Source organism: Euprymna scolopes, chromosome 39 (genome assembly GCF_053919585.1).
Source record: "Euprymna scolopes isolate OS-2025 chromosome 39, ASM5391958v1, whole genome shotgun sequence".
NCBI lineage: Eukaryota > Metazoa > Mollusca > Cephalopoda > Sepiida > Sepiolidae > Euprymna > Euprymna scolopes.
In genome coordinates this window covers 58,017,054-58,031,771 of record NC_136520.1, presented here as the reverse complement: position 1 = coordinate 58,031,771, position 14,718 = coordinate 58,017,054, and the positions used below count along the sequence as shown (strand labels likewise).

At 31.4% G+C, this 14,718-nt stretch overlaps 1 protein-coding gene across 2 annotated transcripts in view; it reads right to left on the bottom strand.

Moving 5' to 3' along the window:
• Positions 1 to 14,718, bottom strand: part of LOC145263788 (E3 ubiquitin-protein ligase UBR3-like) — a 181,947-nt gene that overhangs the window by 83,659 nt on the left and 83,570 nt on the right. For both annotated transcript variants that reach the window (XM_080120843.1, XM_080120844.1), the window contains exons 17-20: positions 13,169 to 13,265; positions 10,357 to 10,504; positions 6,675 to 6,767; positions 4,285 to 4,447 (exon numbers count right to left, since the gene is read on the bottom strand). In XM_080120843.1, the coding sequence (XP_079976969.1) occupies positions 4,285 to 4,447; positions 6,675 to 6,767; positions 10,357 to 10,504; positions 13,169 to 13,265 (501 nt within the window). The remainder of the gene's footprint in view (positions 1 to 4,284; positions 4,448 to 6,674; positions 6,768 to 10,356; positions 10,505 to 13,168; positions 13,266 to 14,718) is intronic.

The window sequence follows — 14,718 nt, the reverse complement described above, 5'->3', positions numbered from 1 at the left end:
TGAGCGAAGATATGGCCTTAATTTTATAAAATCTCAAATAACTATATAACATACAAGGAACGTTCCAAAAGTAATGCCTCCTATTTTCTTATTCTGCCTGTACGGATCAGAGGGGATTGTAAATTGCATTGTTATGATGAATGGACTTGTGTATTATTCATAACTTGAAAGTTTCATCTCTCTATTGCAGATATTGACGGTATGAGACTAAGAAAGCAACCTCTCATGGACCTGCATCAAAAGCAGAGTTGCATCATTTGTAGTTAGATATGCATTAATTTGCATATCAACGAAAGCAGCCCTAAAAAGACATTATAAAAAGACCAAAGACGAAAGGACAGGGTTGTGGTTGGCATAAAAGATAGGAGACGTGTTAAAAGTCGTGCACATGTTGGCAATATATGTATACATACATTTTTTTCATCCTAATTAGACCACAAATTCTTCCATGCAGAAAAAAATTGAACCATTCACCATTCACTTGCACCTGTCAACTGCTTACGAAGCTGATGTTAGCACAATTTGTCGATTTCAGATATAAGTGACTGATACGAGTGACAAAGTGCGCTCTGGACTTTTTTTTATGACAGAAGCATCAAAAGAAGCTGGCAAAAGTGTATAGTGGTGACTATGTAGAAAAATAAATTCTGGAGCGCAAAAGATTGCTCATTTTAATCGTATCACTTCCGTCTTCGTAACTCTTCAACGTTTTAGCCTTTGAGTTAAAAAAGAAGAGGCCTTACTTTTAGAACAGCGTTCATATTTGCTAACAGCCAAACAATATCATTTGCATGCAATATTGTTTGGTTTGGTTTTATGGCATATCAACCCTTTTCAGATTATTTTAATGCTGAATTCGGTAATTTTGGAAGAAAAGGTTTTATGCTTTATATTTTCAAATATTTATTTATGGTGTTTGTTTGATTGCTTTATAGAGAAAAATCACTTTTTTTTTTTTGACTTTGCAGAAAATGACTGAGTTTTACAAAGGGAAAGGGAATCAAAATCAATATTTCGCGCATTCAAGTCGGAAAGCCGATATCTTCAGACAGACTGATCTGGTAGCACCATTGCAATATTCTTAGAGATTGAACAGGTAGATCTATGACACGATGTGGGCCCCACCAACAAGCTGCCAACCTCAGACGTTGTGTCCTGTGGATTTCTCCATCTTAATTGTTCTTGTTGTGTTGTCGTTTTGTCTTTTTCACACTGGCAGCTATGCCAATTAACCAAGGGGAGATAACTGCTGCTGGGAATTATGCTAATTGCCAGATATAGTCACATGGTGAGCGATTTTCATACTAGATGCAGTCCACCCTAAACCTGTTTACGTGACAACCCATTTCTTGTCTTCACTAGATTTTAACAACAGCATGAGAAATCCATTTTTGTTTTAATTTACGTGTAATATCTTGCATTATGTTGAGTCGGAGCATTACTACAAATGCGATTAGCACATCGTTAACATGCATATTAAAAGCCTGCTGAGTTCTACCCAGAGCTGGATGTACACAAAACACAGCAGTTCCAGGTCAGCCTTGTTATCATCATGGTGAGAAAAAGTGAGAATAAGCTTCAAGTTCTGAAACTGTATTACATTTCAACCAACAAGTCGACTAACCTACAAACCTTTTGTATCAGAATTCGCTTCATATAAAAGTTTATTTATACTTTAGTGGAAGAGTTTGGAGTTATTCATGGTGACTCTTTTCTTATATTTTAAAAAATCCCCCCTCTTTGGGTAGAACACTGTCGTAAATAATCTCACCCGCTACTTAATTGGCTGAAAATGCGAAGCTCGTTGTTTGTTTGTTTACGAACAGACGATTTGAGCACTATAAAAGTGGTGGCGGGTGTCTATTTAAATGGACATTCCGACGAGTTATTTACGGGCGTCAATTCCATGGTTGAGTGGGAGAACCGCCGACTGTCAACACGATGGTTCTAGGTTCAATCCTTGGCTTGGGAGAGATGCTAGTCTAGCGGCACTGATGAGTTGTGATACAACGAAACAGGACTGTATGTCGATGACTACAAATATATTTTATATATATATATATATATATATATATATATATATATATATATATATACTAGCAGGGTGATTTGATGTTGCCTGGGATCGACTGATGATCACCGAATGTTTCGCACGCCCATATTTTTATTGTAATCAGAATTTATGAAATTGTCCATTTTTTTAATCAAATCTTTTTTTAATTTTTTTTTTATTACATTTTCACCCCAAACAAGGCACATTGCCACTTTGGTGTAGGGGGCTACTATCAGGGGTAATAACTACTGGGGTACTATGTTGGGATTTGGGCAGCAAGATGTCGGTTCACGTTATACTTGAACTTCTGCATGTCAGTACAGTTGGGGAAACAAGGACAGGAAAAGTAGAGACATAAATAAATAAATATACATAAATAAAACAAGAAAAACAAATTTAAACAAGGCAACGTGAAATACATTTGTTAGGAGTTAAGATCAATTTTAAAATTAGTACTTAACGTCTGTTTGACACAATAGTTCGGCGTTTCGTTTTTTTTTTTTTTTTTTTTTTGTCAGACTGGAATATTGCCGTGTCTTTCTAGTGCGGAAGAAGATTTCTATCTCCGGATAACTTGTGCACGCGTGCCTATCTATTTATAGAATAAAAGACGTTACGTTCAAATGTGTAAATATGTTAATTTTATTTTAATTTTTTTTTTTGTAAATAAAGTCCTAACTTCATCTAATGTAATAGAGAATAATTCCCAGCTTTTTTGTTTTTTTTATCGCTAGTTTACTTGATTGAATGCCTGCTCTAATTGGGGACCCCTCGTGATGCACCTGGAGAAAGTTTCACATACCTACCTGCAGTGACTAAGTTCACAATACATTGTAGTCTATATTGCACTGTAGAGAACCGACTGTTGAGTTTATAAAATTATTTTTATGTATAATGGCTTGCATTAAAGTTTAAAATGCAACTATCATGCTTCGATTGTGCTTTAAATAGAAACATTCATTTTGAACGCACGTTTGTCATATCAAAGAACCTACTGTTGATTTTATATGCCCGGCACTACTGCTTGTGTGGTGATAATGGCTTGAATTCAAATTTAAAAGAAAAAAAGAAAAAATCAAGTATCATTGTGAAATTATGCTCTAAACAGTACCATTCATTTTAAATGTGCCCCTGTCATATCAAAGAACCTACTGTTATTTTATATGTTGGGCCTTTCTGCTTGTGTGGTAATAAAACTTAAATGCACTTGTGATATTAGGCTGTTTAAGATGTTAACTTTGGCCAAAATCGCTTGTTCATTTTTTCATCGGATTATTTTGATTTTCGATACTTATCGAAGACAGTCTGACATAACCTATCTAAGAACACTGCCAGGCACATTAATTACCTTTGTGTGAAATTTCATAAAAAATCAGCCCAACCGTTTTAGAGTTGATAGGGAATGAACACACAAATGCAGAGATATATAGATACACAAAATTCCTTTTATATAATAATAATATATATATATATATAAGTGACCATATCTATGTGTGAGGAGTGGTCTACACAAAACTCTTCTGTCAATTTTTGGTCTCAGACTTGAAAATTGATATATAGGGGGTTTGGACCTGGTGAACAAATTCAATTTGATCTTTAGCCAGTAAAAATAGCTGCTAAAGTGTCAAAATTGAAAAAAATTGGACCTTGACAGACATAAGTCAACTTATGCTCTTCCACACATGCGCAAATATACATTTATAGGTTAAACAACATTTTTTTTTTTTAATTTTTTTATATGCTTATGAACGTGGCTCAAAGAGTAACGAATAAGGTTGGAGAGCTACGTTTTGGTTTTGATTCTAGCTAATGCCCTCACCACAAGTCATTCTTTTTAACTTATGAAATCACTACTACAGATTGGGTACAATATAATAATCTATCATAATACAAAATCTGCATAAATTAAAATATCGTATTTAAACATAATTTATAACTGGACCATGCCGGGCGTCCACTACTAGATATTGAGTACAATATAATAATCAATAGAGAATTAGCTTTATAATAATATGAAGTCTGCATAAATTAAAATATCATATTTAAGCATACTGTACGACTGGGCTACATTAAACAGCTTATTTCAGTTTGATGCGGCCAGATACAACTCTAAATTACTTTTTTTATTGGGACTTTCTTTCAGACTAATTGCTCCCCAACTAAATACATATTTTGTTGCAATTCATAAAGAAAGTGAAGGTAAAAATAAAAATAAGATAAAAATGGTTTACAAAAGAGAGATGAAGCTGTTGGTTGGAGGTCCTCATCTTCACAGTCACTCGAATCATCCAGAATAATTTCGGAAATCCTGTGCTGGGCGTTCACCACAAGGCAGTTGCTCGGAAACCAGCTCTTATAATCACTATCTGGGACACATTTTTCACAAGGATATTCCTGCAACAATAAGTATGCAACACATTTCAGAATTTCTTGAGATAAAGATTGACAATCTAAATATCATCATCATCACAAATATTAATTAATGAGAAATGAATTACCTCCCTTTATAGTTGCTCTTTATCAGTTAAAAATCATTAAAAACATTTCCTCTAAAAAAAAAAAAAAAAAAGTTCTGTTTACAGTTTCAAATGAGCTATTTTATAATTAAAAAAAAAAAAAAGTTATGTTGAGAGAAGAATTCAGTTTTTTTCATATAATTTCTTTTTAAGGTGCAAGTGAATTGACATCTGCTAATTTATAATTTATATAAAAATTCAGAAAAAAAAAAACAAACAATGTGTTGTGCGTTAAATTTTCATTGAAAAAAATCTAAATTCTTTTTTAGCTTTAAAAGCTTAAAGAATTTGCTAAATAATTGTTTTAAATTCGTTATTTTGTTCTATTTTTTCATTCATTTTATTTATAACGGGTTTTAAAAATTTTCAATTCGTGGAATTTCCACGCGTTTTATTAGTTTGTATTATTTGAATTATTCAGACTACTGTCCTCATCTGGGATTTTATTCTCATTTTTCGGCCAATATAACCTTTGACCTTATGTGCACCTTGTTGAATTCTGAAATCTGTACGGAATTTGGGGAGAAACCCTTTATTTAATCCATGTGGGCAACTTGGTTTTGCTGTATCAGTCATGACCTGATAGAAGTCTTAAACAATGTGTATTCTGTCTCGAACATTGAATCTTCAGTCATCAGGAGGAGAAAGCTTAGAGTTGATTACTTTAAGCACTTTTATCCGTTGCATCATTGTGAGTGTAATACGCAAAAACTAATCATTTACATACATTTAAGAAAAAAAAAGCTACAATAATTCCTAACAATACTTAATATTCATCACAACTGGAAATGGATTTGACAGCCAATCTCAGACACTGCTGAACAGTTGTACACATTTATTTTACCCCCCACCCCGCACCCCTGAAGAAGAGATCCTACTCTCGAAAATTAGGGACATTAAACACAATTTATTTTATTTGTATGAAATAGATAAAAAAGATTAAAAAATGGATTAAATTAAATAGATAAATAAATATAAAAATGAAAATGTGTTTAGTATTAGGTTGGTGCAAAAATAATGTTTTTTTTTTTTACGTTCAACTTAACGTCAAAAAATATTTTTGCACCAGCCTAATAATAGCGATGATACTAAATAAAGAAACCTTATGCATAAACCGATAAACCGTACACTTCCAGTTTTGCTTTATTCAATGTTTTTATTTTTTGAAGGATATTCTTTAGTCTCTTTCCTTTTGAAAAAAGAGATGATATTCTCGAAATATTAAGACCTCCACCATAAGTTCATATTTACCGATTTGTATTGTGATTATCTCGAAAAATAAATGGATAAACAAAGTTGAAAAAAAAAACATCCTGAAAACAAATATGACCTTGCATTTTTCCCATTTTTATTCATACATCACACTAATACAACAGCCGGTTCTGGCTGTGCTATAATCTTCTAATACCCTTTTATATCTATTTTATTTTTTTACCATTTATCAAGGTCATTTGATGATATTGAGTGATCAGTCGTGGTGGAAATTGGATAGAATTTGATTATTTAGGAAGACAGCTCAACAAGAACTTGTTTATATTAGACTTAAAAATGACCATGTTGTAGTCAGCTGGAAAGTAGACCAGCGGAACAGAGTTTCACATGCAGGCAGTTCTAGGAAAGGTTTTTGCATGGAATTTGCATTTAGCTTTAAGCACAGCTAGAGAGTGGGGAAAATTGTTAATAGTTGTAGGGAGACGAGTGTTTTTTTTTGTGAAAGTTTTAGGCAGAGAGAAATCATTTGCCGATGAAGAATTTTATGAGAAGATTGAAAATGATTAACTGAATGAACAATGTTTATTTTCATTTTACGACATGCATTTTTTCATAATTGGATTTGTGCAATATGCAGGGAACCAGTTCTGTAGTAATGTGCTCCACAGATGAAAAGTTTTCAGAATGAAACTCTGTTGATGGAAATTTCGCCAAGTACACAAAGGAAGAAAATTTCTTTTCAATTGTGGTAGGAAGACGAGTTCATGTTGTGAATGTTCTATAAGGAAGAGCCAAATATTGGAGCTCAGTCGAGCAAATTAAAAAAAAAAATATATAATCTTTTAATGATCTTGAGTTGCAAAATTTAAAATGCTTTAAAAATTTATACTCACATGAACTTCAGTTGGTGGAAATCTCGTACCAAGTTCCAAGAGGAAGACACAAAAATAGGTAACACTTTCAGAGACGCTGGAATCCTTGACCGCCTGAATATTCACAGAGAAATAACATACATATGAAAAGGTTAGAAAAATAGGTTATAGTCAGCTAACATACTTCCTAACTTCCAGCGTGGCTGCTACCGGAACCGGTGACAAGGCAAATCTGTTCCTTCACTTTTATTGTTCTTCACTATTTCTATTGTGAAGCGATTTATTGAAATAAAATATAAGAAAAGAACATTATTGAAATGTATAAACTAAAAATAACAATTAGTATTTGTACTTTTAATGATAAAATTAAAAAAATGTTTTCATTTGGAAATTTTACAAAAAACATGTTAGTAAAATTATAATACATTTTTTTTTTTTTTGTAATTTAAAAATAAGTGTTTTATTTGAATTTATACAATAAAAAATGTTTATGAAATTATAAAAATAAAATTATTGAAATCAAAACAAGCATACATGGTCCCCCGTGAGTGCACAGTGAATAAGGCATAAAAAAAAAAAATAACTAAGTTCAGCATTGCCCCCCCCCCTCCCTCCCATTTAGCCCCAAATGTCCTCAGGGGATGTCAAATCCTGGTGAAAATGAATAAATGGTGCAGGTTTATGCGTTAACATATGTAAATTTGAGTCCATGCAAAAAAAAAAAAAAAAAAAAAAATGAATAAGTCCATCAAGGGGCTTAGCTAACTCTCCTTCATGACTGATCTGTCTCTACTGCTCTATCTGATCTGACTGTCTGATTTCGAACCATCTTAACTGAATATATTGAAATCTATCTTTCTTTGTGACGTCAGAAATGTGCTCAAACATATGCTCTCCTCATGTGGATTTACATACACATGGCCAACACATTTCTGGCAAAACAAAGACATTTCTTAATTTACATTGTCCGATATCTGACCTAACTAGTTGTATCGTCATTTAGTTATTTCTAAACACAATTGTCAATTCACTAAATGCCTGAGATTGCATTATGTATTCATCTAACTTTTGAATACTGGGTTCGATTCTAGCCTTTTCCTTTAATGAATATTATCTTTAATCCAATTTATCTTTTTTTGATTACTGGGGTCTGTCCCTTCCATATATAATAAGAAGAGGGAAGGGGCGACCATAGCTAATTAATCCTAACCCAAAGTCAGGGCTAAAAAAGAAAAAAATTGTTACATTTAAGGTTAGTGCTAATTTTTAAATATCTATATATCATGTGTGTCATTTTCTGTGCCATGCTTACATCCGGGTCATTTAATTGTTATGTACTTCCATTTCTTGTTATAAATAATTTTACCAAGAATTCTTCATAAGTTTTTGTTTCAATTATAGCTGATGGCACTTAACTCATCTATTTTTTTTATAAATAATTTTATCAATAATTCTTCATAAGTTTTGGTTTTGATTATGGCTGAAAGAACTCAAGTTTATATATATATACTTTTTTTTCCTAAGTTTTTATTTCCATTTTGATTCAAGCTAATGCATCCAAGTCATATGAATATATATATATATATTTTTTTCATTTTTGAAATCGCAACTTTATCTATATATATATATAAAAGCAAAAATCTGTGTGTGTCTCGCAAAAACTTTCGATAGAAGCCACAGATTTTTGCTAGATCGGTATCATTTTGAAGCTCGCCCCTTCGGACGACAAATATCGAAAAATTGGCCAAAAAACATTCATTCCTTCACCTAGACCTTTTTCTATGAGAAGGGGTGGAACAAAAATCGTTCCTTCATGGCAAGATGACGCATGTGTCAACATGCGCAAAAGACATACTTTGAATTCGATTAAATATTATAAAAACCGACCTACATTTCCCCACGTGTCCATAGCACAACGGATAAAGTGACAGTGTTGTTATCTTAAGATTGCAGGTTCAATCCGAGTTATCAGATACTTTTTATTTTTTTTATTTTTTAACTTTTAATTTTGAAACAAGGTTATTTATACCATTTTTTTTTTTTCGCTTTTGGCCGTGTTTTTTTTTTTGTTTTTCCGAACACATTCATTTTTTTTTTTCATTTCTTTTTGGTTTTTGTTTTTCCAATTTTTTTTAAAGAAGTTTTACGTTCATTGGCTGTTTTGTTTTTGTTTTTCCAATTTTTGAAGAAGTTTAAACACGGTTATTTTTTTTGCTTATTCTGTGGAATTTCCACAGATCCCGCTAGTTTAAATAAATTCTACAGTTTCAAATTGGTAATGCTTAGATTTTGGTTTAAAAATATAATAAATATATGCATGCTTAATCTCAAAATATTTATTCACTTTTGATTAATTGTAATCACTATGAAAAATAAACTAAACAAACTTTGAAAACTGGTTGCTTCATTTGGGCGATAAGTTTCAATATAGGCGGCTATCTTAAATTCAAATGACTTGTAAAAGGATTAGACACACAAGAAGTGGAATTACTAGATGTGGAAAAAGTATACCTGGATAGGAAGTTATTTAGCTTTTTGTGGTACATATTTAAGTATCATACGAACAATTTAAATATTGGATACGCAAGATTTTTTTTTTTTTTTGTGTTTAACAGCCTCATCAACCAGTAGTGTTATAATGTATGGAAGTGAAATTTGGCCAATGAGGGTTAAAGACGTGTGTTGCATGGAGAGAAACATAATAACGATATGAATGGTTGTGTAATGTGAGTTTTGAAGATAGTCTTGTTCTGACAACCTCAGAGAAAGATTAAATCTGGACAGTATAAGGAGATGTGTGCAGAACAGTGGCCACTTAGGAATAGTTCTCATGTTGAAATGTAGATCAGTTAAGGTATCAGGTTCAGTTCATAAGGGAAAGCCAAGAAAAATATAGGAGGAAGTGATAAAAACGAAATTAAGAGAAAGAGGGATAAACAAAAACCTGGCCAGATATAGGTCAGTTTGATAGTCAATTTTTTTAAAGACATTGAATGCATGCCAAAATGTAAAACAAAATGTAAAACCAAATAGAAAAGTGATGGCTAATAATACCTGGATCACGAAACGATTGAGGTGCTATCTTAGTGATACCATTGGAGCACAGATAGGAGCAGGTGCTCATGTGGTTGCAACAATTAGAAGTGGAGAGAGAAGTTTAGGGAGCTTCTGTCATTACTAACTAGCAGAGCGTTACCACTGTCAACTACAGGGAAAATCTACTAGGCATGTGTATGAAGTGTGAAAATGTATGGAAATGAAATATTACCAGTGGGGGTTGAAGACATGCATTGCATGGAAAGAAATGATATAAGAATGATATGTTGGCTGTGTGTAATGCGAGTGTTAAAGCCAGGCTTAGTTCTGATGACTTCAGAGGAAGATTAGGTCTGAACAGTACATGTACAGAGAAGAAGACTTTTATGGTATATCCATGTTTAAAGAATGGATAAAAGTTTTTGCGTTAGTAGATGTAGATCAGTTAAGGTAGAAAAACGTGGGAGGAAGTGATAAGAACGGACTTGAGAGAAAGAGGGATAAACAAAGACCTGGTCAGAGATAGGTTACTTTGATAGTCAATGTTTTTTAAAGATGTCGCACGCATGGCAAAATGTAAAACAAATGTTAAACCAAATATAAAGATGATAATAACATCTGTATTATATTTTTGATGACAAAAATAAAAATGTAATGATTGTTTTACCCCATAGAGGACAGAGAATAGGAAGCCATGCAGTGTACGGCAATGCAGCATCTGTCGAAGTCCTTCATATGCAGGTAGGATTTTCCCTGGTATTTTTAAAGGTGGCCAAGGTGGGTTTTTTCCAGAATATTTCCCGCTATTTTTCAAACTGAAAATAGAAATTAAAAATTATATTATTATACTAAAAATCTGGTTTTCTTTGTCATTGTCTCAGATTTTAATGTAATGACATTCTTTCTAAGAAACTTTTCAAACTTAACAACTAAGGTTGGAGTGCTAGGTGTTTTGGTTTCAATTCTAGCTGATGGTACCAAAGTCATTTTTTTAACAAACTTTTGAAATCACTACTATATACTGAATACAATAGAATAATCAATGGAGTATTGGCTTTAAAATAATAAACACAAAATCTATATGAATTAAAATATATTTAAGTATATTTTATAACCCGGTCATGCCGAGAGCGGGGCACTACTATATATTGGGTAAACTATAATAATAGAAAATTGTCTCTGTAATGATAAATACGAAATCTGCATACATTATATCATATACAAGAATTTTACAACTAGGCAATGCCGGGTAGCCTTCTAGTATAAACTAGCAGAGAAAAAGCTGAACAAACATGCGAAAGGAAGGAATAGCGTGAATTTTAAAAAGTCGATCAAAATAAATCTAGAGATGACATCCCTTTGCAAATCGTAGATATTATAATCTAGGGAGTATATGAAAAGTTCTAAAACATATAAAATTAGAAGTTTTTAGAGTATCCAAAAATTTAAACGTGATTTCCGAAGTAACACTCGTCTAGCTGTAAACACTATCAATAATTCCCCCCACTCTTTATCTGTGCCTAAACCTAAACGTAGATTCCATGAACAAAGCTTTTTTATTAGAACTGCACACCTGTGGAATTGTCTTCTGTTTTCCTGCTTTCCGGCTGACTACAATATGGTTGTCTTCAAGTCTAACGTAAATAAGTTCTTGATGAGCCGTTCCATATAAGTTATCAAATTTACCAAATTTTCATTACTAATGATTATTATATTGTCCAATTTCTACTGTACACTCTTTAACCCTTATCCTTCAGTGGCCTCTTGGCCTTGATAATGTGGTGATACCTATGAAAAAAAAAAAAAAAAAGTCCAATGTGAACAAGTTCTAATTGAATCGTCCCCCTAAGTAATCCAAGTTACAAAATTCCCACTGTTTACTATGCTAAAATCACAATGACGAATGTATACCTATTAACCCTTATCCTTGAGTGGCCTCTGGGCCTTGATAAGTGGTGACACCCCTGTAAAAAAAAAAAAAAAAAAATGTGATTCTTTTAAATTCTTGTTTTGTTTTTTTTTTTAAATTTTTTATTGCTGGTAAAAATGTGATATCATAATTATCTATTAACACTAAAACTGAATTTAAGTAAAAATAACACAGGTAAAAATGGCATTAGTAGATAAATAGAAAAAGATGAAATGAAAATCTTATGAGTTTATCAAAATCTTGGATACATACAATATATGAAGGGAAATATTAAAAAATTCGTCAAATTAAAAAGAATAATGTTTACATTTAAAAGTAGATGAAGACTTAAATCTCTACCTCAACTGCGCCCCCCCCCATCCCCAATCTACTTTTTAGGCAATTATACGATTTTAAAATTAAAATCAGTAATTCTATTGGAATTAGGAAAAATATTGTACTTGTCTCATAAGCAATTATGTATGTGAGAATGAGTACTGATTAAATAATAACAACAATATTAAACAATAATAATATTAAATAATAAATAACATTAATAAATGATAAAAGTTATGTTTAGAAGGCTAGAACAATGCAGAATGTAGTCATTGTGAGAAGATAAATAAATATATGAATAATAAGTAATTCAATATTTTTTTCTTTTTTATTTATTACTAGCGAGGGGTACCCGGCGTTGCCCGGGTGTTTGGAGGTGTGTGTGGAAACTCCGGGGGTGGGGGTTAAAAAAAAAAAAAAAAAAATGTAAGTATGAGGATCGAACCCGAACCCGAACCCTTGAGGCAAAGTTGTAAATTAAAGTGTGAAAAAAAAAAAAAACATGCGACGTTAACCATTGCCCCACCGCGAGATGCTAACGGAAACACGTTTGAATTTATTTAATTACTTGGATTTAGCAGGTGCCTGTTTTAATGAGTTAATGAGGTCAGGTTTGACTGCGGGATTTCATTTACTGCTGAAGGCTTCCCCCCACCCCCACAAGATGTTATAGGAAAAAGACTAACCCACATGCGGCGAGCGACAAATGTTGAATATTTATCTTCCCGAAATCGAGCAAATTAAATAGACAGGCGAGTTTCGTTGTTAACTGTGAGATATTTCAATTTATATGTGATATAAAAAGTTTTAAAAAGTTGTGAAGCAAGCGACCGCTTCTCTGAAAAAAGCCTTTTGTAGACACACAGAAAAAGCGAACACACATACATACATATGTTTTCGCTTTTATATTTATAGATATATATATTTATTCATTTATCTACCTGAATTTTAACTGAGTGGTATTTAATTAAAAAAATATATACATAATAAAAAAAAAACTATTGAATTATTATTCATATATTTATTTATCTTCTCACAATGACTATACATTCCTGCATTTTTCTAGCCTTCTAAAAAAGCAAACTACGCCATACTTCTTATTAATAAATGATATTAAATAATATTAAATAATATTAAATAAATAATATTAAATAATAAATAACATTAATAAATGATATTACATAAATAATATTAAAAAAATGATAAATAATAATCCTCTTTTTGATTTACTTACTAAGCTTGATATCTGTCCATGCTTGACTGAACGTCCTTTTTATAAACAGACCGAGTGGACACTTGAATGGGATCAAATTCTTTGTCCCAGAGTATGCCTAAAATAAATTTAAAAATTGCAACAAATTAAAAACAAACAAAATTTAGATTTTTATTCAACAATTGATTTTAATAAAGATTTTCTGTATCCCCCCTCGTTTGTTTTTTTATCGACTTAGTTTTTAAATATTTTTTGCCCACAATTTATTTTTTTTTTTATATAGTTTATTTTATTTACAAAAAAGCAACAAAGATTTTTTTTTTATTGGTTTAGAAATGAAAATATTTTTTTATTGATTAATTAAGAGAAAACAACAAGAAACTAAGAAAAATACCCCCCCTCGTTTACTAGCAACAAAAAGTGTTTCTTTTCTTTCATTTCCATATAAAAATAAAAAATATTTTTGTTATATTTGTAAAGAAATTTGAAAATTTCCAAATTTGATTCAAGTTCATTATAACTAAAGATAAAAAAAAATGCATTTTAAGTACAAACACTATTACGTAATTACGTGCCATACTGAAGTAGGTAAATATTCCAAAAATTATGAAACAAGATTGAATAGAAGATCTGATAATATTATTTAAAAAAAAAAAAAATCGTCGCAATTGAGTTGTCATTTTCTAATTTGACATAGCAAAAGTTGAAAACAAGGGAGATAAGCCAGTTTGTCATATGAAATTGACTGCAATAGAGTAAACAGATAAAACTGCATAATTTGATAAATTTTAACGGCAAGTATGTGAGTTCCATATAAAAACATTGATTTAATTTGAATAAAATAAAATATGTATCAAGTGCACTTGAAAGCTACATCGCAACATAATATTAAGAAAACAAATATTTTACTTGCTTGAAAATTATAACAAATATATTTCGGAGCTAGACTCCATCCTCAAACAGAATTTTCTTTCTCCAACTGTACAACATGGCAAGAAAGAAGAAAAGGAAAAGAAAAAAGAAAACATACTGAGGATGGAGTTTAGCTCAGAAATATATTTATGTTATAAATTTCAAACAAGTAAAACATTTGTTTATTTTCCTAATATTACGTTGTGATTTGGCTTTCAAGCGCACTTGATGCATATTTTATTTTATTCAAATTAAATCAACGTTTCTATATGGAACTCACACCCTTGACGTAATTCTCGCGTTGCCTACGCACTGTTCCAACATTTCAAAATACAACCGCTGAGATACAACACGCGGCTCTTTACAAAAATACTTTTCTTTCTCCAACTTTACAACATAGTTAGAAAAAAAAAAACATACTGAGGATGGAGTATAGCTCAGAAATATATTTATGTCATAAATTTCAAACAAGTAAAATATTTGTTCATTTTCCTAATATTACGTTGTGATTTGGTTTCAAGCGCACTTGATGCGTATTTTATTTTATTTGATAAATTTTATTTTTTACCTGGAATTATTTTTCTACTTAATCATTTTTTTTTTGTCATTTTGTCAATTTGTACTAATTTCAACACGTAATTATGTAAAAGTGTTTTTAC